Genomic DNA, 27872 nt, shown 5'->3' with positions numbered 1-27872 from the left:
ATCCCCTCGTCGGAGGTGGATTAAAGAAATCGATTTAAAGAGCCTTTTAAATTGAAAAAAGGACTTTGTCGTGTGGACGGATCCAGGCTTAAATCGAGGTAACGCTGCTAAATTTGACCTAAAATCGTATTGTAGACCAGGCCTAAGACTCAGGACTTATCTACACATGAAAGTTAATCTGGAATAAAATAGGATGTGAATTTAAAGTTAATTATCTATTCCTGATTAACTCTGTGTGTGGACACTCTTATTCCAGAAAAAGAGTACCTTATTCCAAATTAGCTTAATCCATTTACAAAAGAATTAATAGAAAAATGCACTCTAAGTGCAGATATCAATGAGCTTTATAAATATCTGAATGACTGCTGCTCTACCTAAAACTGAGGGCTTGTTTATATGGAGAAATTCACCAGCATATATTCCAGAATAAGAGCATCAGCATGCGGAGTTATATCAGTATTACAACAGCAATATAACTATATGGGTATAATTATGCCATTAAATGTCCCTGTGTAGACAAGCCCTGAGAGATGTTTTTCTTATTAAATATTTTACACTTGTGTGATACACACAGAATGATTCTTGCATTTTGGTACGGCATGATTTATATTATTATTACATTAATAATTAAGACAATCTTATTTTATCCTAAAGCACTTCACAAATTGTATACACACAGCATCATAGATATGGAGCCATCTCGGGGCTGGAGAATGACAACCAATTCACACACGCCATTCTCAACGACTATGAGGTGAAATATTTTGGCTAAGGATTCCAGGGTAAACATTTAAAAGAAAAAAATTCAAAAATGAATATTGATATTGGGTTCCCCCAATTTTGAATGCCCAAACTGAGACACCTTTTGGGTCTGCCTGTTGAAGTGCTGAGCACTTGCAACTCCACTGACTTCATTTGGAGTAGTGGTTGTCCAGCACCTTTGAGAGTCAGATCCAAGTCATGTCAAATTGAATATCCAAAATCCATGGTCACTTCTGAAAATTTAGCCCAAAGTAATCCCCCACAGCACGTTAGGAACATGAATCTTTATAGATTTCCCAGTACAAAAGGTTCACCTTCTTCAGAAAGAACTTTAGAGTCCTTTTATTCAGATACCAGCACTAGCTACACATAAGAAATGTACCGTGTAATAGAAGAAAAAGTAAAGACCTCCAGGAGACCTTGACTTACCCCCCCGCCCCCCCCCCAAAAAGTCTTTGCATCTTGAATTTATTTCATCAGCATCTGATAGAACTTGACAATGGTATAAGAAAGTGAGATATTAACATTGTTGACATTGACTTACACGCAGCATTTGTTGCATAGTTGATTGTTGCCAAAAGAAGCATAGAAATCTGTTTTCAGAGAGTTGTCATGTGCATCCAAAAGCTATGAATGCAAGTTTCTTCTTTCTCAACATTACTACGGAAGTCATCTGTCTGGAGCCACTTTCTTTAGTGATGATACAAATGATCATTTCATGTTTATTTCATATTATCAACAATGTTTCCTGAGAATCCAGACATTTTGCAATATAGCTGTCTTTAATGAGCTATGCTGCTCTGAATCTTGCAAATAAAAAGAAATAGACAATGCTTTATTTCATATATTTTAATTACACATGTAAAATATAATGGTTTATTGTATTTTATGTTCATTTGCATCTTATCCCTTACCTTAATTCCATAGTTTTCTGCAAGCAAGTTGTCTTAACCTGTTTAGGAATTAACATATCTTTTCTGCCTTTCTATTTAATTGCTGACCAACTACCTAGGAAAAACAAAAGGCTTTTGATCTCCATTTAAAACTGCAGGTTTTATCCTCAGTACTACAGAAGGTGAGAGTGCTTTATTTTGTCCATGTTTTCTTATTCAGTAAAAGGGATCTAAAAATGATATTGAGGGTTTCTATAGTTCCAGAACAAATTTGTTCTCTTTACAAGTCAAGATGATTTTTCTGACTGTCAGCTTTGAAAAAATATAGATCTGAAAAATCAAGCTTGTTTGTCTGGCTCATGCCTCATCACTGATAGGAAAGAAAAGATTTTGGAATCTGAACTTAGCAGACAATTTGTTGATGCTCCATGAAGCAGAAAAGTAGTTATCTTGCTCTTTCTTAGCTCTATTAGGAGAAAGAACTTGTTTTATCGGTAAAGTAAGAAGAAGCAGAGGGTAGATATGTACAGTAGAACCTCAGAGTTATGAACAGCTCTGAAATGGAGGTTGTTCGTAACTCTGAAATGTTTGAAACTCCAAACAAAATGTTATTGTTCCTTCAAAAATGTACAGCTGAACATTCACTTAATACAGCTTTGAAACTTTACTATGCAGTAGAAAAATGCAGTTTTAACTGTCTTAATTTAAATGAAACAAGCACAGAAAGTTTCCTTACTTTATCAAATCTTTTTTTTAAACTTTCCCTTTATTTTTGTAGTTTATGCCGAATTGCATACTTCTGGTCCCAAATGAGGTGTGTGGTTGACCGGTCAGTTCATAACTCTGATGTTTGTAATTTTGAAGTTCTACTGTAGAGTAAAAAAGTTGCTACTGTCATAAAGTTGTTTATTAGTGGTTTTTACCATAACGAAAATCTTTTTTTAAAAATAAGAAAAATAAATAAATAGAAAAGATGAAGATTTAGATGAGGTGAATTACAGTAGTTTCTGACTACAACCACACTTCAAGGTCTCACTCTCTCTATCTTAATTTTTAACAATCAGTGCACTATGTAGGGAGCTTAATAATATATACCTTCCCCACTCTTTGTTACTAATGCCTTACCTTTATTTTTCCCTCAAGCATTGGGGTTGTTTCAAGATCAGTGCTAGTTGAATCTTAGCATATCTGAATCAGATTGGCAAATAGAAGAATTGTACTAACTTTACAGTGATATACTTAATAAAAGTTGATGTTGAGAAATCACCAACATATAGTATACAGCTAAACAAACTAATTTCATTGTGTTCCACAAAATAGACATGAAGCAGAGACCCATTTGTTTGGATGAAAGCTTGATCCTTAATTCAATAAAATGAACCCCTCACCCTTTTCTTTTCATCCCTTTTATACACTTATTTTGTTAATCCATTTGAACTACCATTTTTCTGGCTTCCTTTAGTAAAAATCACAGAAGATATTTCATATCTTTTCATTCCATATATTCAATATTTATAAATTTGTGCTTGTTTTTAGATAGCTATGGAATCTTGTGTGCCTTGTATTTTATGAGATTTAAAAAATATTGTATTTACAATTTGGGTCAGAATATTTCATTTGGACAAAATAGCCTTCCTCCTTATTTTGTGCCAAGTTGATTTCCAGAAACAGTGTTAGTTCTAATTAGTAGTAGCTTCAGTGTTTATATTGGGAAAGTGATTTAATTTCATTACAAAAAAATAAATTCTAATACAGAGAAGTATCAGCACAGTTCAAAAGAAAGACTAAAGTTTCTCTAACTTTACTGTGTATTGGAGAATATTGGTGGAATAGAACATTATCAAAGATGGTTCTGTCTTCTGCTGCTAAATGAGTGTTCAGCTTTCCTTGGGGAAGAAATGACTGATGCTAAAAGATGACCAGAATTTTCACACTTGGGTGGCAGTGCATCCATTTAACAGCACAGGCTACTGTGACCATGTCACACCTCTGCACTCCACATTGGCTTAGAATATTGAGTCAATATTCAGTCAAATTCAAGATTTCTGTGTTTCTCTTCATGGCACAAAATGATCTGGGCCCAGGATACCTTAAAGATCACCTGAAACTCCAGATGAAGACTGTGGTGAACAGCTCTGTTCCTCAAACACAGTGGAGCTATCCACCACAAAGGCAAAGCTCGTCTGGCAGAAGATAGAGCTTTCTTGGGAATCTGGTCAGGCTGTGGAATGAGCTCCACACATCTTTGTGTAAAAGCTGGAGTGAATCTTACTGCTCTCAGCAGGTGATTCAGGTATATGGAAAATAGATCCTGTCAAACTAACTTGATATCTTTTTTTGTTGAGATTACAAGTTTGGTTGATAAAGGCAGTAGTGTTGATGAAATGTACTTGGACTTGGTACCACACAACATTTTGATTAAAAAAACTAGAATGATATAAAATTAACATGGCACATGTTAAATGGATTAAAAACTGGTAAACTGATAGATTTCAAAATGTAATTGTAAACGTGAAGTCATCATTGAGCAAGTGTGTTTCTAGTGGGGGCCTCCGGAAATAGGTTCTTGGCCCTATGCTGTTTAATATTTTCAGTGATCTGGAAGAAACATAGAATTATAACAGATAAAGTTTGCAGATGACACAAAAATTGCAGGAATGGTAAATAATGAGGCGGACTGGTCACTGACAAGGAGCAACCTGGATTGCATGGTAAGCTGGAAACAAGCAAGCACTGTATTTTAGTACAGCTAAATGTAAAGGGATACCTCTAAGAACAAAGAATGCTGGCCATGCTTACAGGATGGGGGTCTTTATCCTGGGAAACAGTGACTGAAAAAGATTTTGGGGTCATGGTAGATAATCAGCTGAACGTGAGCTATCAGTGTGTCTCCATGGCCAAGAGGGCTAATGTGTTCTTTGGATGTATAATCAGAGGAATTTTGAGTTTGAGCAGAGAGGTGATTTTATCTCTGTATTTGGCACTGGTGTGATCACTGCTGGAATATTGTCTGGTTCTGGTGCCCGCAATTCAAGAAGGATGTTGATAAATTGGAGAGGGTTCAGAGAAGAGCCACAAGAATTATTAAAGGATTAGAAAACCTGCCTTATAGTGATAGACTCCAGGAGCTCAATCTGTTTCACTTAACAAAGAGAAGGCTAGAGGGTGATTAACAGAGTTTATAAGTATCTATGTGGGGAACAAATATTTGCTAATGGGCTCTTCAGTCTATCAGAGAACAGTATAATGCAAGCCAATATCTGGAATTTGAAAGTAGACAAATTCAGACAGGAAGTAAGGATAACAGTAGGTGTAATTAACCATTGGAACCATTGTGGTGGATTATCATTAATTGGCAATTTTAAAATCAAGATTGGATGTTTTTCAAAAGATCTGCTCTAGGAATTATTTTGAGAAAGTTCTGTGGCCTGTGTTATATATAAGGTCTAACTAGGATGATCAGTCTGGTCCCTTCTGGCCTTGGAATCTATGACCTCATGTAACTATAGCGTCCTTATGACCAAGATGGAGTGCACTGTGCTGGCATCTCCAGCCAAGGAGAGGCACATGCATGAGTGCAACAGGGAAACTCACTTTTACTTCAGAAGCACCTGTTCCAATCCCCCTAGAGTAAACACGTCGGATCAGTACAATGAATGTAAGAAAGGGAAATATGAACAGGGAAAGAAGATAGAGGGAGCAATAAAACAAGGTTACATCCAAAACGGGGACCCACGTGACTGGTGGTACCACAAAATACAAGGGTAGATGCCGAGCAATGCGTCTAGACCCAGAGTTCAGGATTCCTGAGCAGAGTTCCAATCTGGCGGTGAGTCTTGGGTGCTCCTGGTCATCTTCAGCACCAGTAAACTTTCCCCAACAAACCCCTCCGGTGCCCTTTTCTGCCACTCTCTGCAAGCCTATACAGAGCGACAACCTCTTCATTCAACTGGCTACAACCTCCCTCCATATTCCCAATGCAAAGTCACAAGCCTCAACACACGATCCCATACAGCTCTGGGTGGCAGTGATACTGGATCTGGCTCCACTTTGTCCTTCTCTGGTGAGTCCTCCCTGGCCCAGTGCTCTTCCTGGCTCCTGTCCTGGGATATCCCTGGTTGGCCGCTCTGTCCCTCCCCGGCTTTGGGCTAGTTCTTGGCTACTTCCCTATGCGAGGGTCTGCTCCCTGTAGGCCCTCTTGTCTGGAACTTCAGACACACACATTCTGTCACTCTCCCTCTCCATGTTCCCTTCCCCCTGGAAAAAACAGCACTTCTCCTGCCTCAGGACAATGTTTTAAAGGGGCCATGCTCTCTAAATCACAAAGGGAGTTACACATCCTATGAAATAAAACGTTTCCTTCTCCATAAATTAAGACGATAGATATTCATCAAACAGCCACATTGCAGAGAGCGTGATAAAGCAACTTGAGAATGAAACTGGTAATGTTTGCGCTAACAGTGATGAAGAATCTGATCAATACTGTCAGGGCCATTAGTGATGGAAACTTTCTTTCGTTGTCCTTTCCTTGAGCATAATGTTGATGTGTAATTTCCGCAGTTGTATCGCAAATCACAGCAGTGATGTTGGTTGAAGGAGAGATGTTTGTATTGAGGCTGAAGATTGTGCCCTCACCTCTGACAAAGACAGTACGGTAGCAAGGTGAACAAATACTAGCAGCTGGTTAAAAATATAAGGAAAATGAGGAAAAAAGATTAGTGAAAATAATGCACAGCATTTTAAGAGCCATCGTTCATAATGTACATAAGTCCAGGAGAAGGAAACCTGGCATGGAGATGTCCTGAATATAAGTAAGTTCTGGAAGAGAAAACCTGATACAGAGCTGTCCTGGTACACAGCTGGAACATAAATGAAGACTTGCATGCTTTTCGGCTCACAGTTGTGTGGATCGTGGCACCGTTTTGGTTTTGTCTTAATTTTTTGTCCTAATGATACATTTGTGGCAGTACTGTTGTTGTTTCCGTTGTTTATTAGCTTTCACCTAGGAATCCAATGCTGTGCTACAGAATTTCACAGTGTAGCACTTCTAAAAAGAAAGATCAAGATTGTATGTTGTGATAGCATTCTAACTGTCCCGATTAGTTAGGGGAGGGAAAGGAAAGGAAGCAAAGTGAAAGCCTCTTCCAACATAAACTGTCTTGTAAATGGGAAGCAAGCTACAACTGGGCGGAGGGGAGGGGGACAGGAAGAGGGGAGGAGATATAATTTGGAGAATTGTTCGCTGTAGATAAGGCAAGACTGACAATATCTTTTTGAGGCAGGACTGATCATGATTTCCCATCTTCTCTGCTGTCATTGCCTAGTGAGGAGCAGTTTACTGATGATTATGATGGTAGCTCCATAGAGGAGACAGCAACAAATTTGCCACATAAACTTGAGACCTTTGACGCTAACCAAACAGACTGAAACCTGAAAGATCATGGAACTTTGTGGCAGATGAAAGCTGAGGTAACTCATTGGCTAGACACAAATTGGAAGCTCCAGGCAATAATTTTCATCCCCCTCTGGGGTTTTAAAAATCTGGCTTGCTAAAGAGTTGGCAAACTGTGGTTACTGAGATCAGGAAAATTGAGCTTCCTTTCCGCAGACCCAGGAGTCACGTGGTAAATGACCAAATTTGTAATGAGAGCTTTAGAGCTGCCGTTGGTGATTTCTGTGATAAGCCTAATGATGAGAGAAGAACCATTACAGATCTTGAGGACAGAGAAACCAAGGCAAAATCAGGCAAAAATGAAGGGGAAAAAAAGAAAAGAAGCCTGAAACCCAAGGACTGAAAGAGGACAAATGCCAAATTTTAAAAAAAGGGCAGCAAAAAGTCCCCAAGTCTAAAATGACCAGTAGAAAGTGAAAGAGGAGAATGAGGAAAAGGCCAAGTCTAAAGCCAAGGAGAACAAAACATGAAGAGCCAGAGAAGAAAGAATTTCAGAGTATTACTAGAGAGTCAAATGACTTTGGCGTAGAATAATCCTCTCCCCAGGCTCAGAGGTTCAAGTCATCTACTTTGTCCTCTAGTTAAAGCATAGGTGCTGACTCCATGGGTGCTCCGGAGCTGCAGCACACACGGGGAAAAAAATAGCATCCACTGGCAGTCCCCCAGCAACTCTTCCCCCTCCTTCCCAGTGCATCGTGCCCACCACGATCAGCTGTTCAGTGACATGCAGGATGCACTGGTGGGGGGGAGGAGAGGGAAGGAGCAGGGGTGGGAAGAGGTGGAGTAGAGGCAGAAGGAGGCAGGGTGGGTGGTTGGGGGCAGGCGTGGAGCTGGGTCAGGGCCTGAGGCGGAGCAGGGGTCAAGCTTCCCCCAGGAACTGGGGAAGTCAATGCCTCTGAGTTCAAGATTACAGTTAGACCACATTTTCTTTTTGATACTAACATGTATTAGAAGTGGTCAAAGTTCAGGAAGGGTGCCTCTGAAGCTCAGAGTTGAGATTTACTGGAAAGTACTTGAAGGGTTAATACTGGAAGTCACATTATACCCAGAAATAATGTTGTCTATTAGTGTCATTCCTGGGTTGTTTCTAGTAAAGCATTTCTGTTGTAGCTGGATGTGCTCCCTGACATCCCTAGCTGCTGCCTCTACTATGTGACAATTTCCCACCCCATAGCACACATTTTGTGAATAAACTGAGACACCATCTAACTGGAGCAGACCTTTAGAACTAAACAAAGCACAGTACAGGAGAAAGAAAAATGATTAACTTAGCAAGAGCTGCCTACCCTATTGAAAAATTGTATATAATATACAGGGAGCCTTTTCTGTGTCTGTTGTTGCAAATTGAAAGAAAGATGAAAAATTGCCTAAGAATTAGATGCTGGTGTTTTCTTTATATATATTGTGTTATTTCATTAGATTTAAAACTCCTCACCAATGAACATCCATCCAGAGCTCTGAGTGCCCTTGGTATAAATTTAAAAACACAATAATAAAGAGTTGCAATATTGTAAATGTGGACATTAATTAAGCAAAAGAACATATTCAAGGCCTGTAATTCCCCACTCCCACCCCCACTCCGATTGTCTTAAACTATCTGAAACTCAATGGAGCAGATTCTGATTTCAAGTACAGATGTTAAATTTCAGAGTAATTCCATTGAACGCCATTGAAATCAGTGGTGTTACTCCAGATTTATGCCAGTATAACTGAGATCAGAATCTGGCCCAGTGCTTCCAAATCATGGTTGTGTTTAGTTGTTCTGTGCTATATATTTGTAATATGGATTGCTTCCATGCCTGGCTCACCCGTATTAGTTATTTGACTATGAGACAAGGCAGATGTGAGAGACTTTATCATGGCGTGATGGCTGTCTTTCTGAATCACCTGTAGGAGGTAATGATGACCCTTCTTCCAGTGGCACAATGAATGAGGCATATAACAAATGTCCACCAAGAGAGCATTTTATCAGTTTGAAATGTCCACCTACAAACATGCCTAGGCTGGGTATGTGTCTATGAATTTTAGGAGATTGTTTTGTGTCCCATAGCTTTTCAATATTTTTTTTTACAAAGGAAACTAATCTCATAGGTACCCCTAAAATATTCACTCTTAGTGTAGACATTGGTGATTACAGTCCAGATCCTCTGCTGGTGTAAATCAGTGTAGCTCCATTGAGGGTCTGACCAAGTGTGTCCAGGGATCATGCAGTGTTTGAGGATTCCATGTACTGCTCAGACATCTTTCTCTTTCTTAGTAAAATCTTCAGCCATGTGTAAATGCAATGTTATAAGCGATAGCCTTTCTTGTCATGATGTTAGTGAATAGTCTGTTATCACATTAGTTCCTAGAAATCCTCAGATCAGGATTGAGTCTAGATTGCTAGGCACTTTACAATCACATATGAAGATATGGTCCCTGCCCCTAAAAGCTTACAATCTATGAAGGCATGATCAAAACCCAATGAAGCCAATGTAAAGACACTCCTTGACTTCAGTGGCCTTTGGATCAGGCTTTATGAGATCAGCAGTCTGGCCTTGGTCCTGTAAAAACTCATATGAATGTGCTTTCTTTTACATACATTACTACTCCTATTGATTTCAGTGGGACTACTCACATGTTTTTAAGTGTAGCACATGCTCAGATGTTTGCAGGATCAAGGACTTTATCAAGCAGCTACAGATCCTGTCAGCTTCCTTAATAATCAGGATATTTGTTCTCTGTCCAAAGGGAAGTACTGTAATTTTAAGGAGGATACTCTGTAGTCTTCATATATTAAAAAAAAAAAGAGAGAGATTGAATCCCTGCTTCAAGTGCAAACTTTAATGCAACCTTAAAAATGGAACTTTAAATGAAGTTTTCATACACTGTGCCGCTAGCTTGAGAATAATATTGTCATTACACAGCCCATGAATGGAACTCTCATTGACATCACCGCTTCTTCCGCTGGTTGAGGACAGTAAATGCCCTCACTGATAATAGCATCATTTTGTGAGCTGTAATTTCATGTTTATTTTTTCTTTCTTGTAGATATGGTCCCATCTAAATTGATTGGATATCTGCACCATTAATTAAAATAGGACTTTGCCCTCCCTACTCCCTCTTGTTTTGACTCCCTCTCATACAGAGATGTTTTAAAGAGAGTGGTCAATAGAGTCGTTAGCATCCAGGATCAGCAATCCCAGGCAGGTAGCTCTCTAGAGAGGTGAGGGACCCTGAATCCCTTGTCTGTTTATCTCTGGATTTCAGGGGTGTCTTTTCTCTTATTCATATTTTGGTGGGGGAGGGATACTCATGTATGACTTGACCCTCATTAACATGAGATTTAGAGTTGCCTTCTATTCTTCCCAGCTACAGTCCCTACCAGCTCCAGGGAGCCCTGCAGTTTCCTGCTGCCTCACAATCAGAGCTGTTGGTCTACCTCCTGATGCCCACCTCCTGCAGCTGCCTGGAGAACACCCCAGAAAATCCTTTTCATGCACAACAGCAGGTCAAAAAAACTAGGAATAAAAAGTCATGACCATTTTCACAAAAGCATTTTCTGGGTGTTCGCCTGCCCCTTCACAACCCTGATTTTGAAAATTTGACATTTTGAAACTGGAATCATTTTGACCAGCTCTGTAGATGCTCCAAAAAAATGGAGGAAAAATGTGATCAAGCAGGGAACATTTCCTGGTTGGGCCTAAGAGCTCACAGGGGATCCTAAACTCCCTAACATTTGGTTGTGATATCTCTGTTTGGCAGTTATTAAACCTTACCATCAATTTTCTTCAAAATGCGGGCCAGGAGAAAGGTGAGTTGTAAATGCCCTTCACTGGGACATTTTCATGAAGTTTAGACTGAATTTAATTATTGTTTTTGAAAATTTTTAGAGAACGTAGTAATCAGAAATATTTTAATTTAAAGGGAAACGGATTTTTGTTTACATATAATCATTTCTTTGCAATCAAACATTTCAGCATTCTTATACGGCATGAGTAGATTCTCCAGGACCTTCTAGAGAAACATAAGAAGTGACAGAATCTATTGCTCCTGTCCAACTACTGTATTCTCAAGATAAATTCACAGACTCTGTCACACATCCTAAACGTTCAGTAATACTTTCAAGGCAGTTTCTAGGCTTTGCTACTGCTTTGGAGATACTGATTTTGGGGCAGATCTACAATTTTCAAAAGCAGCAGTACTACAGCTGCCATTTAAAATTTCATCAGAAGTGTAGAAAATCCTAAAATGATTCTCTTTCCTTTAACTTTTTTTTTTTTGATCAGTAATGTACTGAATAAGTAGTGTTTTGCTTCAAATCTTGACTTTTTAGGGCCTGTCTTGGATACTCTTATTCCACAATAAGAGTGCCTTTTTCCAATTTAGCTTAATACCCTTTGGAACAGATTAAGCTACATCAGAAAAAGGCACTTTTATTATAATTATATAATTGTATCACAGGCGCCGACTCTGTGGGTGCTCCGGGGCTGGAGCACCCACAGAGAAAAAATGGTGAGTACTTAGCACCTCCTGGCAGCCCCCTTATTAGCTCCCCCCATTGCCTCCCACCCACCAGCAGGCCCTGCTGATCAGCTCCTTCGCCTTCCTCCCCACACCTCCTGCCCCCTGCAATCAGCTGTTTCGCAGCGTGCTGGGATGGAGGGGGAGGGGGGGAAGCGAGGACATGCTGCGCTGGGGGAGGGGCAGCACTAGGCAGGAAGAGGTGAGGCGGGGAGTTGCTGGCGGGGCCTGGGGCACAGCCATGGGTCGAGCACCCCCCCCCCCCCCCCCCCCATTTTGGAAAGTTGGTGCCTGTGAATAGTGTATTATAACTTATAAGAATGGCCACACAGGGAACTATTCCAGAAGAGCTATTGCAGAATAGCTGTTCTGGTCACTATCTCCCCGTGTAGACATGCTCTCAACAACTTAGACTGAAAAACTCTACAAAGAGCTGGAATTTTATAAATGATCCATAATAGCAGTAAGTGCTACAGATTTCATGAAAAAATAAACACTGAATTCAGATCTGCAATTGCTTGGGAACATATGTCAATGCTGTATACTTTGAAGAAAATTCAAGACGTCTATCCAGAATCCTTTTTTGTCTTAATGAATAGGCTAGAACAAGAAAGGATGCTTGTGAAGGCAAATAATAAAAGCAAAGTAACATTGATTTCCTCCTCCCTCCTGTATTATTATTGATCTATTTTAACCTAATTGGCACTTCCAAAAATAAATGGAAAAAACACTAGAATCTTAAGAGAGATGCAGGTAACTCTCTGTGATTCAAGTATTTCCGCTCTGTACAGACTGTCCTTTATCCTGCCTGTTAATGACTCTGTCTCTCGCCTCCCTGACAACCTGCTGACCTGTGACCCGTTAACAAATTGGCTTTGCTTTTGTTCTCATTCTCTTTAATCTCAGGCCTCTAATTTCTCCTTGTAATTTAACTGAATAACAGAACTAAAGATGACCTAATGTATGTGTACAAGGGATGAATCCAGACATGGTCTGAAAAAAAAAAAGCAAGTTTTCAATACTGGCCTCATCTGACATGTAGATAAATGAGTGTTGTTTTTTTTAAATGTACAGCTAATATAGTTTAAAAAAAAATAACATAAGAGTTACTGTAACATAAATGCACTAGAGTTTGCAAGAAAATTATTTCTGCTGTTCCCCATTGAATGTGAAAGTTTAATGTGACTTACTTTTAGTAAATGACAGTCGTGTAAACACATTACTATATATAAAGTCAATAGATGAAATATTTCCACTATCTAACCATCATTAGTTCTTATCCTAGACACTTTGCATGTGGGTAAATTTACACATGAGGAGTCCCATAACACACATGCGTAATGTTTGCAGGATTGGGAATTAATATAATTACATTTAAGGACTGACCCGTCAAACACTTACTCCTGTGAGTAGTTGCACTGAAGTGTTCCCATGTGCTTCAATGTGAAGCCAGTAGGAATATCTGCATTTAGTTCAGTAAACTTTAGATCAAGCCCTATGCATTTACAATATCAGATTTAGTTCCTGTCTTCCCTAGTCCTAATTATCCTCTCATCCTGGTGTAAATCATGTGTAACTTTATTGTTGTCAAAGTTACACTGGTCTAAAACCAATGTAAGACTAATCAGAATAAGGTCCATAAAATGTGCAAACAGGACTCAGTAGAACAGGGTTGGAGAGGATACACAATTTTCCATGTTTGTTAAAGTAATTTAGTTAGTAAATATAGGAAGCAGACAAATATTTTGATGCTGATTTTTGAAGTGTCCTTAATTTAGCCTCTTTTTTGGGTAGCTGACAAATAATTGAGAAACAGCTCCTAGAAAACTATTATTTTAATAGTAAAATAAGGATGGCACTTCCTCATTTGTGGGGACAGTAAGATAGATGTTTACATATCCTCCTTTGGGCCCATAAATTAATGATCCCAGTTATTTGCAGGTACCTAACGTGTGAGAGGGCAAGTTTTTAAAATCTGATTATAAATTCTGCCGGCAAATAGGCGCATTCAGCTCCCACTGATTTCAAAGCGAGTGATATGTGTCGTTCACATTTGGGGATAGAGTTTGGTCCTTGTCATTTGAGCCCTAACCTAGGAAGAGTTATTTTGTGTGTATGTTTGACTATTTAAAGTATATGGCTTAACCTCTTTTTTCATATGAACCACCTAGGTATTCTTTTAGAAGGCATGTTTAAAGTAAAGCTACAGATAAGAGACTCTTAGCATAATTATATCTCCGTCCTAACATAATGCTGTTGTTTATCCCTATCTACTCTTGTAACAAAACAGAAGTACTCTGCTGTCTCTCTCTGCAACATATCTACAGAGGTCCTAAGAGTCATCAATGCCACAGAGGAACTGATAGCAGAATCCACCGGTCCCTGTGATTTCCCAGCAGATGACAGCGGGAGAGGGGCATTTCCATTAGGTACAGACTCTGTCAGACTCGATGAGCAGCTCACCATCTTGGAAGAAAATGTAAGAGTATGATATCAATGTCAAATATAGCAAATTGTCGTCTTTGGAGAAAAAAAAGTGGCATGTGATATGTTTTGACCTAAGCAATAGCATGTTGAGTTTAGTATTAATTTTCTACTTTAAAAATAAAAACTTGTTTTGAAAGTATCATCAGCTATTTTTTATTTATGTTTTAAATTCAGTTTGGGAAACATTCATAATAATAGGAACAAACTGAACATCTGTTGGGTTTTATAGCGGTTGTAAAATTATCTTACTCTAAAAAGAAACTTAATGCCTTAAAGTCAAGTAGTGTCCTGATGTACACAACTGTGGAGTGGCTTACCGGGAAGCAAAATATCTCTGTCCCCGTACAACCCAGGGCCGCCGAGAGGATTAAAGGGGCCTGGGGTCTTCCTGCCACTAAATTGCCACCAAAGACCTGACACTTTGGCGGCGGGTCCTGGGGCAGAAAACCCCCCCACAGCCGAATTACTGCCAAAGACCCGGCACTTTGGTGGCAGGTTCTGGGGCGGAAGGACCCCCAGCTGCGGGTTTTCAGGGTACTTCAGTGGTGGGTCCCAGAGCAGAAGGACCCCTCGCCGCTGAATTGCCACCGAAGACCCGGAGCAGAGTTTTCCAGGGCCCACAGAGTGAGTGAAGGACCCCGCTCCAGGGTCCCCAAAAAACTCTTGTGGGGGCCCCTGCAGAGTCTGGGGCAAATTTCCCCACTTGCCTCCCCCCCGGGCAGCCCTGGCACAACCTCCTGGGACATCAAGTCAGGGTACAAAGGGTAAGCAGGAACCTATGTAGGCAGGCAAGGAGTAAGGGTAGCCTTGACTCCACCTCCACCCCCAGCATAGCAGTCTGATATGAGAAGAGCCTTGGAGTAAGGGGAAATGGACATCTGTGGCACTCCGGCACGTCTTCTGGGCTGGTGCAGCTAGGTACTGCACCCATTACGTAGAGCAGACTGGAAAACCATAAATTAGTCCTAAAAAAATACCAAAAAAAAACATTTCCTCAGAAGAATCAAATTCCTCTGCCCTTTTGAATGAGCAGATGCTACCTAACATCACCCAAAGGAAGAATTTAGCTATTTGTAAGTCGTCATTATCTAAATGTTCTGGTGCATCCTGAAGGGAATAATAGTTCTTTCATGCCTCTTGATCGTCTCCTAAGTCTGTCTTAGCTGATATTTAAACTACTGTATTTTCTCTTCTTTAGTGATTTTTAAAGTGTAATAGGAATCCCAACTATCGCCGTATAACAATTAAAGGAAATAGACACATGTTTGACTCTGTCTGAAAACTCATAAAGAAAGGAGCTCCTCCCAGTGGGTGAATTCACTTCATCCATATTAGAGTATAAGTTCTTTGGGGCAGGCACTGTCTTTTTGCTATATTTTCGTACAGCACCTAACACAGTGGGATCCTGGTCCAGGCTTGGGACTCGGTGTCCTAATAATGCAAATAATAAAAATAAATCTAGACTAAAAGTTAAATCTGCCACCCACCTTCTTATCTGGGACCAGGCCATCAGGGCTCTGGTGTTTTAGTCTATTCCCCGTAACTGCTATTCTTGCCAATGATCTGGAATAGTGGCTGCTGCCCATTAGCATCACTTGCAAAGGATCTGGAGCTCACCAATCCCATGACGCATTCTTCTGACTGGTTCCCCACCTTGCTGCAACTGCTGCCATCTATGAATATGTCTACACTGCAGCTGGGAGTGAGCTTCGCAGCCTGGGTATAGAGATTTGGGTTAGCAGGGCCACGATAGTGCACCAAAATAGCTGCGTGGACATTTCGGCTCAGGCAGGGGTTCTACAACCCCCTAGATTTCAGAGCCCAAGCTCCAGTGTGAGCCAGAAGGTCCATATTGCTATTATGAGTGCACTAGCTCAAGTTCTACTGGCTCAAGCCGTGCTATCGCAAGTATGAGGCTTGCTTCCAACCACAGTGCAGACATACCCTCATCCTATGTGTTGAGGTTGGCATGAACCATGGTGATCCAGGCCCTTGTGTAGTTGCTCCCCCTGTGCAGCCCAACCCTGGAACCTCGGTGGTGTAAAGAGTCTCATGGTTGCGAATTTGTGAATTTCACCCCTACCATACTTCTTAGTTTGAATGCATTTGAAAGGGTGTCAGAAAATTAAATTGAACTACAGCATGTGTAACAGAGATGCTGACGTGTCCTTAAATCAGTTTCTTGCCAGTGTCCAATTGATTTTATAGTGCATTAATCAGTATAATGAAGTAGCAAGTTTAGAGTGTCAGGAAATGTAGATGTTTTAGTCACTTGAAATATTTAATGATTTAAGCCTTGATCCTGCACTGGGATCCTCTAGTGGGCTGACTCCTGTGCCTGCCTGGAGCACTAAGGACTGGGAGAATGAGAACAGAGTGAAAACTGAAAGCCAGATTGTCCCAGATCACAAGAGGCGCCCGAAGAGGATGCCAGTTTAAAAGATTTCCTCCCCATTCTTTTGCTCCCTGCCCACACACCAAGGAATAAACAGTGACCTTCACCCTTAAATTCCAAGAGGGTACCCCCGGATCCACTGGGGCACAGGGCCTTGTGCATTCACATAGGCTGTGACAGATAACCCCAGTCACAGTGGCAGAGCTTGCCCGCGCTTGCAGCACTGTCCAGAATTGCCCTCTAACCAGGGTTCCCCAGCACAGAGTGGCTCCACAAGAGAGGCATACAACCTCAGCCTGATTTCATTTTCCTGCAAAAGCCATGCAAGCTGCAAGGGGGGATGATGCATATTGTCCCCACTCTCAGCCTCAACCCATCCTCTCCCTCTCCACGCGAAATCCTGGCCCATGGAAATCAGTGTCTAAACTTCAATTGGCTTCAATGGTCCAGGTTTTCACACCTCATATATACATGTGCAGACTTGTGAAGAGCCATCTGCAAATCCAGGACTGGTGCCACCAGGTCAGCTGCTCCATCTCCTCAAGTGCGGCCGGGGGCAGATCTGCACACACAGGATCCCCTCTGCACGTGATCTGGGCCTGAGAAGAGACTTCAGGATTTTATCCATCACGAGTAACTCTCCTTAACAACTATTGGGAATTATGTGTATGAGTCAAAGGGGAGAAAAAAGGGCACAGTTTTCTTCCAGATACATGGGAACAGCCTCACATGTGCTTCAGTGGGAGCTGCACACCGCTAACTTATAGCTGAGTTTGGTTCATACATTTAAATTTATAGATACATAATTTAGTGGGAGATTTTCAAAGGCACGAAGAGGAGTTAGCCCAACTCCTATTGAAAATGAATGGGGTTCAGGTGCCTGTCTACTCTCTGTGACTTTGAAACTCTCCCCATTAGAGCTTACTGGAAAATCTGCAGTGAAATTAAATTTCAACAAAAGTTGAGGGTGGAGGAGTTAGAAAACATTTTTCACAAAGTTTTCCTGTTTTCCAAACAGTTCTGTTTTCCGTAAGCATTTTTTCCTTGTGAAAAATTTAGCCTGTTGTACATTGAACTTTGCCATAACATTTAAATGAATCTTTTCTTCAGCTTTCTGAAGGATTTGCTGATTAAATGTTTCCTTTTTCCTCTTTCTCCTCTTGTGAGCTGCATGGATGTATTTAGCAGAAAAGAAGTCAGATATAGATATAGACATACAGTCTCTTTTTAATCTAAAATTACTGTGCAGGAAATGTTGCACCACAAAGAAATTGCTTTGAAATGAAAGAGCTTTTTTAAAACCCACTAAAGCATGGAAATTCTTGTTTAAATCAGAATTTTCATCTTTTATTCATTCTTTTGTGTCTTAAGTGCTTCCACCAAGATGTCAAGGCAGGCCACTTCTTATTAAAGGATTTATCCTCCATGCTAAAACTTGTGATTTTGGAGATTCACTTAGTACAAGACAAGGTGTATTAGCTTATCAGCATAGTCACGTGTAAAAAAATACAATACAGGTTTATACTCTTAAGACTAGTTTTCAATCTGTGGTCCACAGACCCCTGGGAGTCCGCAGACTATGTCTAAGGGGTCCATGAAAAATTGTTGTTACCATAGAACAATGGTTTTCAACCTGTGGTCTAAGATTTCCAAAGGGGTCCGCACCTCCATTTGAAATGTTTTAGGATTCTGCAAATGAAAAAAATGTTGAAAACCACTGCTCTACAGCAACCAATTCAAGATGCCCCATTTATTTTTATTATGGGGGTTAAAATTATTTTGATTTAAGGAAAACACAATCTAGTTCAAATAGTTAGAAAATGATAACATCTAATGTAGTGTTCTCCAGCCCTTTTGGTCCATGATGACCCACAAAAGGGCCCCAATATTGTATCCCACCCAACTGTATTAAAAAGTTGTGGAATTAGGAACATAAGCTGGTACTGTTGCTGCTAGGTTGGGAGGCTTGTGTGGGCTGTGAGGGAGTGATGCTGCTGTGAGGGCAAGTGGCGTTTCTGCTGGAGGCTCTTCTCCCTGTGTGCGCAGTGCTCAGCTATGGGACCCAGAACCCAGCTGCACCATGTTTTTCACTCATGGTGTTTTTGTAACAATGTGATCATTCAGGGATGCTGAAATACTTGGCAGCATTCTTTCGTTTCCTTCCACTATGCAACAACAGTGGCTGGTGGGATTGTGTGCTGGTTATTTAGGGAATGGGTAAAAGATGCAATATTGTCAGGTGGACTGGCAGACATTTAGGCAGAGCACTACATGGTGGATGCATGTGTCCTATCAAGAAAACCCAACAGCTGGACAACATACTTTGTTCTCAGAGTAAGATGAAAGAAAGTAAATAGACCATTATGTATTATGGATGATCGCTCTGAATAGTTGGCTAAGAAATAAACGGTCTATTAGTGGTTTCTCCCTAGCTGAGATTGTTGTGCAGGGGAGATTCTTTTAAAAATTAGATCTGACAGAATTGTAGCGATACATTTATTTATCCCAAACATCTTATAACTAAGGACAAATTATCCAATGCCTTTATCTCCCCACGGTCAGACTGCTAATGCACTGTACAGGGGGGTACCCCTGAGACTCATTCAGAAACTGAAGCTAGTGCAGAATGTGGCAACCTGCTTAGCAAGTGTTGTGTTTCAATGGAAACACATGACACCATTGTCCGAGATCTGCACTGCCTGCCTCTTGGTCTCCAGGTATAATGCAAGGTGTTAGATTTACGATATAAAGCTTGACATGAATTGGGACCAGCCTGCTTGAGAATCTTGCTCTCTCCCTTGCCACTGCTGCAGTCAAAAAGGACACTTGACCCGGGACTCCCCATGTTACAGAAGAAAGGGAGCTGCTAACAGAATGCCCTCTGAGAGGGCTCCTTAACTATGGAATCCCCGCCCCCCCACTTTGTATCCAAATAGCTTAATTGGTTGACCTTCAAGACACACTGCAAACCCCATCTGTTTGGAAAGGCTTGTGGAGGGGAATAAGATATGAGTTTTGGATGGTGTGTGATAGTGTATAGTCTGCTGCTTTGATTAATTATCAAGATAATTTATTGTACTGGGTCTAAGTGCTGATATTCTGCTGAGTGATTATTCCTATGTGGAATTTTAATTGTCGGACTACCTTGACTTTGTGTATAGGCATTTTTATTTTAAATTTAAATATGTAGATAATGTAATTTCATAGTAGGGCTGGTTGAAAATTTTCCATCTAAACTGCTTTTGACAGAAAATTGGGGTTTAAACAAAACTTTTTACTAAATTGTCAATTTGTGCTAAAATTTCAACTTTTCATCAAAAAACTAAACACCTGAAAACTAAAATGTTTTCAGTTTTTGGCTGAAAATATTTCCATTTCAAAACAGCACTGTAGTGCCTCATGGAGTTGTAGTTTGGCTGCCTCCTGCCCCCATTCTCCTCCAGGGGCCGGATTCCCCAACCAGACTACATCTCCCATGAGCCACCACAGCCAGGACTTCTATAAGGAAACTGTGTTGTATAATTGGAGATATAGGCAGGATAGGTAGCCTTGCACATAATGAAAAATGAGGTCATGAGGTATCCAAACATACAACTCCCAGGAGGTACCGTGGAGGCAATTCCAATTCAAAATTTTCATTTTCAGTCTAAAGTTTTTTAAACTTTTGATTTGTCACCAAAAAGTTGAAATTTTCCGTAGGGAAAAAATAAATTTCCAACCAGATCTATTTCATAACAACTGTGGTGCATGCAGAGATTTTGTGGGTCTTGGGTTTTTTTGGCTTTCATCTTTTGCTGCCAATAGTCTGTGGTCTCTTTGAGTTACACCATGAATAAAAACAAATCTGACTTACTCTGTACCATGATTTGGATCCTTAGGTGTACCTGACAGCAGGCACTGTGTACGGGTTAGAGGGTCAGCTGAATGAATTAGAGGATGCAGCACGCAAAATCAACAGTGTTACAGCAGAATCGGAACTAGCGGATCTGGAGGATCAAGTAGCAACAGCGGCAGCACAGGTTCATCATGCAGAGCTTCAGGTGAGGAAATTCACTACCTTTCTCATGCTTAGCCCTTATATATTAATATTTCACTCATTCAATCTTATCACTGTTATACAGATTCTGTCTGTACCCACATAGATTAATTAGCTGGACTTCGCTTTTAATAATCCAAAAATATGTATCCATATAACAGCAGCTGAGCAGGGTGTGTGTTGCTTGGACCATATTTCATCACATATAGATATGCAGGAGGAATCCCCTTCTTTGGACTAGATATGTTGGCTCTAATCCCGCTATTACTGAAGTGGTTGGCAAAATACCCATTAATGTCAATAGGTGCTGATTCATGCCCAAGTTCCATTGACAGCATGCTGTACATCTTCAGATTCAGCAAAGACGTTGGACTCTGTGAAGTAAATTAAGTCAGGTGGTGTTCATACACCAGAGTGAGAGAACTGCAGTCACATAATGTGCCTGTGCTATTGTACCACCTCTGTTCTGAACAACCTTCTGAACTGTTTCACTGTGCCAATAGATACTGGGTGGCACATTCTGAGGTCTTTACTACAATTTTTTTTACAGGCAAACTTGCATTGACTTCATTCAGCAGCAGTTGCCTGTGTAAGGACTAAGACCTCAGGATTTGCCTTAATGACTTGAGTAGCAACAAGGATGGTGTTTTCTTTGTATTGGCTTGAATCTTTAGCGTATGGTAAAATATAAATAGGAAAAAAGACAGCCATACAAGGTGTCGAAGGAAAATAAGTTTTTACTTAAAACAGTTAAAAAGCAATCGATCCTAGTGAAAATATCGTCATCAGTGTGCACCTGCACATGTTATCTGTCTGGCTGTTTTCTCGTTTCTCTATTAGTTTTGTCCCTTTTCCATAATTTGTTTCCTCTATGTCCACTTCAGCCTGCTTTCTCCCCAAAGGCTTATTTACTCGGCTGTTCATTTGCTTGTTGGTTTAATAAACTGTCTTTACTGAGGTATTCGAAGTATGAATTACAGAACGTTTAAGGTAGAAGAATTTGGTATTGTTACAAAGAAACCACTTTGTTCTGTGTTCAAAGGAATAAGAACCAATGTGAAGTAGCAAATGCAGTATAAAATACAGTGCTTTAAACATAACTTTTAAAAACACAACTTGAATGAAGTTAGAATTACACAGCCATGAGTCATTGAGTACTGGGTATTTTTCAAATGTAGGAAAGTGTCCATAGTCATAGAGAATGTGAGCACAGTGCCACGAGATCATTCGTTTACTCCGTGTAATGAGCGATCATCTTTTCTAATATGTGAATGTTCCCTTTGGCACTCATAACTAAAGAACACAGCAGTCCACAATGTCTCAATTAGGTTGTCTTTGAGAGCTACAGAAGAAATCAATTGTCTCTTTCTTTATATTTCTGATTGATGAGGATGTGAGCATGAGTTCCTTTTGCCGTTAACTAGTGGTGTTTAGAGTAATTTTGAAATTTCTCCCTTCCCTTGTTTCTTTTTAATTTATTGTTTTGCTTTAAGATTTCAGATATCGAGAGCAGAATTTCAGCTCTCAGTGTTGCAGGCTTGAACGTGGCTCCATGTGTTCACCTGACAAGAAAACGGGATCAAAAGCAAATGAACCAGGTGCCACAACATTATGCAGTTTTGCACGGGGGAAGACCCTGCCTCTTTCTGAATTAAAGCTTAGTAAAACCTATGTGTTTTTCACAGATGCAAACAATAGACACATCAAGACAGCAGAGGAGAAAGCTTCCAGCTCCACCAGTAAAAGGTGCACCAAAAAATTCATTCAACTCATTTTATTTATTATGTTCTCTTTCTGGTTAAACTATAGTGTACAGCCTAAAGAGGGCAGCTAAGGGGAATTAAATTACAAAGTGAATACAATGAGAATAAACAGTACCCCAGAGCTGTATGTACATAAAATCAAATACTGATTTGGCCCTTTGGAAGGTACTTTCACTTGCTCATTTGATTTAATTTGGTGCCATACGTCAATAGGGTCAAGAGCAGAAGACTGGCTATGGCAAATAAGAAATGATGACTGTGTGACCTGAAAAGATCCCAAAAAGGGTATTTTGAAGTGAGTGAAGGTTAGAATCAGCAGACAGAGCAATCACAGCATGCTAGTTAGCAGAGATGGTGCTAGCCCATTGGGGGGCCCCCCATATAACATGCAGGAAAAAGCAAATGGGGGGGCCCTTTGAGCTGCTCGGGGCCCTAAGCAATTGCATAGTCTGCTTATGCCAAGCACCAGCTCTGCTAGTTAGCGATGGACAATTGTAGTTCAAAGCATTATTCTGGAATTATGTGGAGCTTGTGTGAGGAAGCCACCTGTGCCAGAGACAACAGATCCCATTTCTTGTCTTAAAAATATTTCTAGTTTCTGGAGGGTCAATGCACTTGATTAGAGTTTACTATATACACATGGAAAAGCGTAATTAAGGCCTGAATCCAGTAAAGCACTATTTAATAAAACATTTAAATGTGAGCTTAATTTAAGTGCCTTGCTGAAGGCAAGGCACATCTCTAAGTGCCTTGCTGAATCCAGGCTGGAGGGCATAGGAAGTTTTAGGGACAGGGTGAAGCTACCCAGCTAACACGCCTGTCTCATTTATTTACCTTCATCCCAGTGTCAGGTTTTCGCCATGCCACCAAATCATCTTAAGAAATGTATCTCTTGAATTCATCTATAACTTTTGGCTTAGTGACATTATCTGGGATATAGTGTACACATATGAACATTTTCATGCGATAAATCTGTCTTTGCTTTCCTGTTTACTCCACGTTTCCTAAGTTTTCGGTGTGTGCCTTCCAATTTTTTTAATTCTTCAGTGGTGTGAAAATACCTATCTCAGACAAGTTCTGGACCCGATTCACCACTGCTTTACTCTAATCGTATGGCAGTATAATTCCATTGATGGAAGTGAAGTCACTTGATAGTGAACCAGGCTGTCTCATAATTTCAAAAACCTCTCTTACAATATCACAGCCTTCCAGTTTCCATTTAAAGTAAACCCAACTTTCCTCAAAACTTAGGTTTAAGTCTCTAAAGAGCTAGAAGAGTTGCTTTTTCAAGTCTGATGCTTGGTTCAAGTTGTCACGTAAAGGATGTTCCCATTTTTTCCCTCCCAGGTGAAAATATTGATGCTTCTCCAGTTACTACTGTTAAAACATTTAACAGAAACTTTATGCTCCAAGGATCTCTACCACAAAGAACTAAAGAGAGAAAAAGCACTGCCAAGGACTTGATGGTAACATCTGAGAACAGACTTTGTTAAAACTGTTAAGAGCAGGAAATACGGAGAGAGAGATTACTCATTTAAGACTAGATTGTCCCTAGCCCTTACTCACTTGCTCATGCTCTCCTATCAACTCCTCTTGCCCTTCTCATTCAGGTAGAGTATAGGAGTCGACCAGAGAATGATTAGTGGTCGATTTAGTGGGTCTAGTGAAGACCCGCTAAATCGACCACCGATGCATCAATCACCACATGTCGAACCCCCGGTAAGTGTAGACAAGCCCTAGTCTAGTCTGTACCTACATTGATGTGCATAAACACGCTCCTACTGCAAGTTCTCTGAGTGTGTTTATAGAATTATAAATATAAAGCATTTCAAAAAAATCCTGTCAAAATAGGCAGAATTAGTAGACATTCACTCCACAGCACAAACTTGTGGGGCAGACCCAGACAGCAACAATGCCACAATATAATACAGTAGAAGACACTCTCTTCATATCTCAGCTGCTTACGGGGAAATGCTCAGAATAGGGATTTAGTGGGAGTTAAGTGATGCATAGATCACATACTGGCTCTCTGCTTAGGGTGAATTTCCTCCCCGTGTGAACAAGTGGGCCATTCACTGTACCCAGAAGATCAATAATCTCGTGTTCTAGCAGGCCAATGGGGGAACAAGTCCAAGAGCTGAAAACACCTTGCCCCAGACACCCAAATTGAGATCGTTGCCCCATTGAAGTCAATGAGAGTTTTGCTTTTACCTTTAGTGGGGCCAGGATTTCACCCACAGAGTTCAAATCTAAGGACTGTCAACAGAAGCAGCTCAGCTCATCTCAACAATCAGGAGGGGACTTAAGTGGTATACAAGTCTTTGTACTACATGGGGTATATTTCACCTGGCAATAAAACATTGATGGTCCCCTTTCATTTAAAAAGCCTTGTCAGCATTGTACTCTATACATTCTGTGTCATTATGAAATCTTTTGCTAATGTTTCCCTTTTCTCTCCATTCTAGGAACCGACTGTAGGATCTGCTGTAATGTACTAGATTTACAAAACTACTGCCAATAACACACTGCCTAAGGCCGTACACTATAGTGCCTTTACTGAACAGCCATTGTATATGTCCAATAGAAACAGACCCTCGAGAACCCACAATGCCTCAGTAATAGGGCTTTGTTTGGATACCTCACTGAGAAAGCTGTCCAGCATTGTGGTCTGCTAATGGAAACTCTGCCTTAAAGTTTTCATGAGACTCCAGAAAGGATACTGAGTTTCATAAGCAAGGCTCCATGTTTTAAGATGCACTTTTTCCCCCCCATTGATTGTACTAAAGTATATTGTCTTTAAAATACAATATGTTTTTGTATACTTAATTTAACCATAATTGTTGGTCAATATTTCATGTGAAGAGAGAGGTCAAAAACAAACCTGTGATCCATATTTGCTGGCACGTTTGACACTGAGTTCAGTGTTTACAGATCAGTCCCAATATTGTTTTCTAAAAGACCCTCTGTATGCTGATAGCGTAACTTTGTCTGAGTTATTATTCTGTCTCCAGACCTGGGCTGTTTGGATGCTAAAGGAGCAGTTTACATTTGCAATAGGCTGGCACATTCCACCATACTGTGGTGGGGGATGTACATGTATCATGTCTACAAAAAGATAAATTCTGAGTCATTATTTTGGCTTCTGAAAACCATTGCAAAATCAACCCCTTGCATCTCTATGCTTAGAAGCATAATCCATTTTAGGCAGTGTCCTAAATATTTGTTACACTCAGCAGGTGCATCTCTGAATTAATCTTATCAAATGTTTAAGATTACAAAATTAGAATAAAACAATGCAGGGTGTTGGATATTGTTCAAAGAAAGTGCTTCCTGAAACGTATTTTTAAACATTAAGGGCTAGTTATAAAAGGCCCTTGTACAAGTGCTACGAGGGCCACCTCTCTTCCCCTCCCTTGCATGATGCGTGGAGGGGCCTTTCAGAATTGTAGTCCCTTTGCTCTGAGGAGCACTAGGACTGCTCTCCCCTGTAATCTAAAGGAAGCAGAGAGGAAATGGGGCCATGGCTCTTCCCCCTTCCATGCTGACCCCCAGAGCAGGATCAGTTCACTGAGGGTGCTGAGCCACACACCATACAGGAGTGTAGCAGCAGACATGCTCTTCCTGTATCGCAGAATGCCTCCTGAAGCTGCACTAGAAGTAGCACCTCTCTGTACTGACCATCAGTGGACAGTACAGAACCCTAAGGAGCGATTAGTGTATTTAACCACAGAGGTTTAGAAATAAATTTTAAAATATGCAGTAATTTAAAAGTTGAGGACATTAAACAGCTTCTGACTGATTCAAAAAATGATGGTCAACATTTTCAAATTTGGGTGCCTCCGTTTAGGCACCTTGAGCTACATTTAGGCTACCTACAGAAGAGCAGCCTGGTTGTCAGAAATGCTGAGCGTTCACAGCTCCCATGTCTTCCTCGGTAACTGCGGATGCTCAGCACTACCGAAAAGTGCACATACGTTGTAGGTAGCCATTTTGGCAGTTCAGGCCTGTATATCGAAGAGATGGAATAGTTTTAGTTTAGCAAGATCTGATCAGTAGGCTTGGATTCTGCACTGCTAAAAGTAAGGAGTCGGTCAGATCCAGCTTCCATTTTTTCCAAGCCCACCCAGACGTGGTCAGAGGAGCCAGATAAATGGGTCCAGTGTGAACTTCCCTCCTAATTTGAAGTCTCCTCACCAGTGCAATTGGATCATCCGATTATTTGAAAATAATTGGGTCCAATTAGAAGCATAGGGCCATATCCCCTACTGGTGGAAATCCCCGTAGTTCCATTGATATTGGTGGAATTATGGTGATTTACACCAGTTGAAGATCTAGCCCAGGATGGTCATTCTGGGCTAAATTATGTCTTGTGTTATTTTCTTGCAGTCCTCATTATCTTCAATTTGTTTGCACAAGTCTGAGGACAGAACTTGGTCCTCACCATCTAATGAAGGCGATCAAACAGAGTAGGATGCCTAATACATTTTTCAATCTCCATCCAGTAGAGTGGTCTCTTATGTGTGTACAATACATTCCCAGATTTTTGTTTATGCAGGTATGCGTGTCATGAAATGTCACTAATAGTGGTTAGTTTACATAATTGTCTAATAATAAGCTAATACTGTGTATGTAATATCAATGCAGAAATGACTGATTTTAATAGATTAATGGCTTTTGTTCTGTTAGTGTGGTTTCAAAAACAGACTTTGGAGTAGGATGTTTTCCATAAGAGGCATGAAAAGCAACTACTGTTGTTACAGTGTTAAGTCGTCTTTGACAAAAATGTGTAGTGTGTAGATATTGCAAAACAAAACAAACTCTGCCCCACCTCGCTACATGGTATTTGCATTTTTACAGATTTACTTGTGCCAAATATGTGCAAAGATTTAATTTATCCTGTTAAAAAAATCATAAAAACATGTTATAGCACACAAAGAATGATTTTGTCATCAAGTGATTTCAATCTTTAGTGTTAATATTTATATTTAGATTAGTTTTTATAAATGAAAATATTTTAATGGTTAAAAAAACTAAGACTACGTAATGATCTATTTGATTAAGTCTGAGTGAAAGTAAAGCTTGCCTTGTTGTTGTTATCTGCGTATTCACCAGGAATTATTGTTAAGCGAAATTATAAGAGTAAAAGCAATTTATGCAAAAGAATGCCTTTTCAGGGACCTGTGTCATAAAGAAAAAGAAAATAAATCTCCCGTTGTTTGGATTGCTGTGCACTTTACTCAGAAAAGGTGGCGACTGCAGTGCACTGCCATACATTTGAGTAGTATGGTAGGTGCTCCACCCTGGCAGTATAGGAACTTGCTGTACATAAATGACCACTTCTCCACTGGTTCTTTCACAGCCATACAGCTCAGAAAAGGACTGCAGTATTCCAGTGTGTGAAATGCACCAGTTTAGCCAGGGAGGGATAAAGAGACGTACTCTTCCCTTCAGATTGATTTTAGAGGAGAAAGAAAAGAGCCCTTTAAGAAATGTATTACATCCTTCTAAACCAGGGGTTAGTGGCAACCTTTCAGAAGCGGTGTGCCGAGTCTTCATTTATTCACTCTAATTTAAGGTTTTG

General features: G+C 40.3%; 1 protein-coding gene across 3 annotated transcripts in view; it reads left to right on the top strand.

The window, feature by feature from the left end:
• The window catches only part of MYRIP (myosin VIIA and Rab interacting protein), a 377671-nt gene extending 351981 nt beyond the window's left edge, over positions 1–25690 (top strand). For 2 of the 3 annotated variants that reach the window (XM_075062534.1, XM_075062535.1), the window contains exons 12-17: positions 13901–14089; positions 20371–20532; positions 22022–22126; positions 22214–22274; positions 23639–23757; positions 24757–25690. In XM_075062534.1, the coding sequence (XP_074918635.1) occupies positions 13901–14089; positions 20371–20532; positions 22022–22126; positions 22214–22274; positions 23639–23757; positions 24757–24789 (669 nt within the window). In that variant the 3' untranslated portion in view covers positions 24790–25690. The remainder of the gene's footprint in view (positions 1–13900; positions 14090–20370; positions 20533–22021; positions 22127–22213; positions 22275–23638; positions 23758–24756) is intronic. The other variant, XM_075062536.1, reaches the window with a different exon arrangement.
• Positions 25691–27872: the final 2182 nt, after the last annotated feature.

The sequence above is a fragment of the Chelonoidis abingdonii genome, chromosome 2 (genome assembly GCF_003597395.2).
Source record: "Chelonoidis abingdonii isolate Lonesome George chromosome 2, CheloAbing_2.0, whole genome shotgun sequence".
Classification (NCBI taxonomy): Eukaryota; Metazoa; Chordata; order Testudines; family Testudinidae; genus Chelonoidis; species Chelonoidis abingdonii.
The sequence above is the reverse complement of the archived record's forward strand: the minus strand, read 5'-3'. Positions and strand labels throughout refer to the sequence as shown.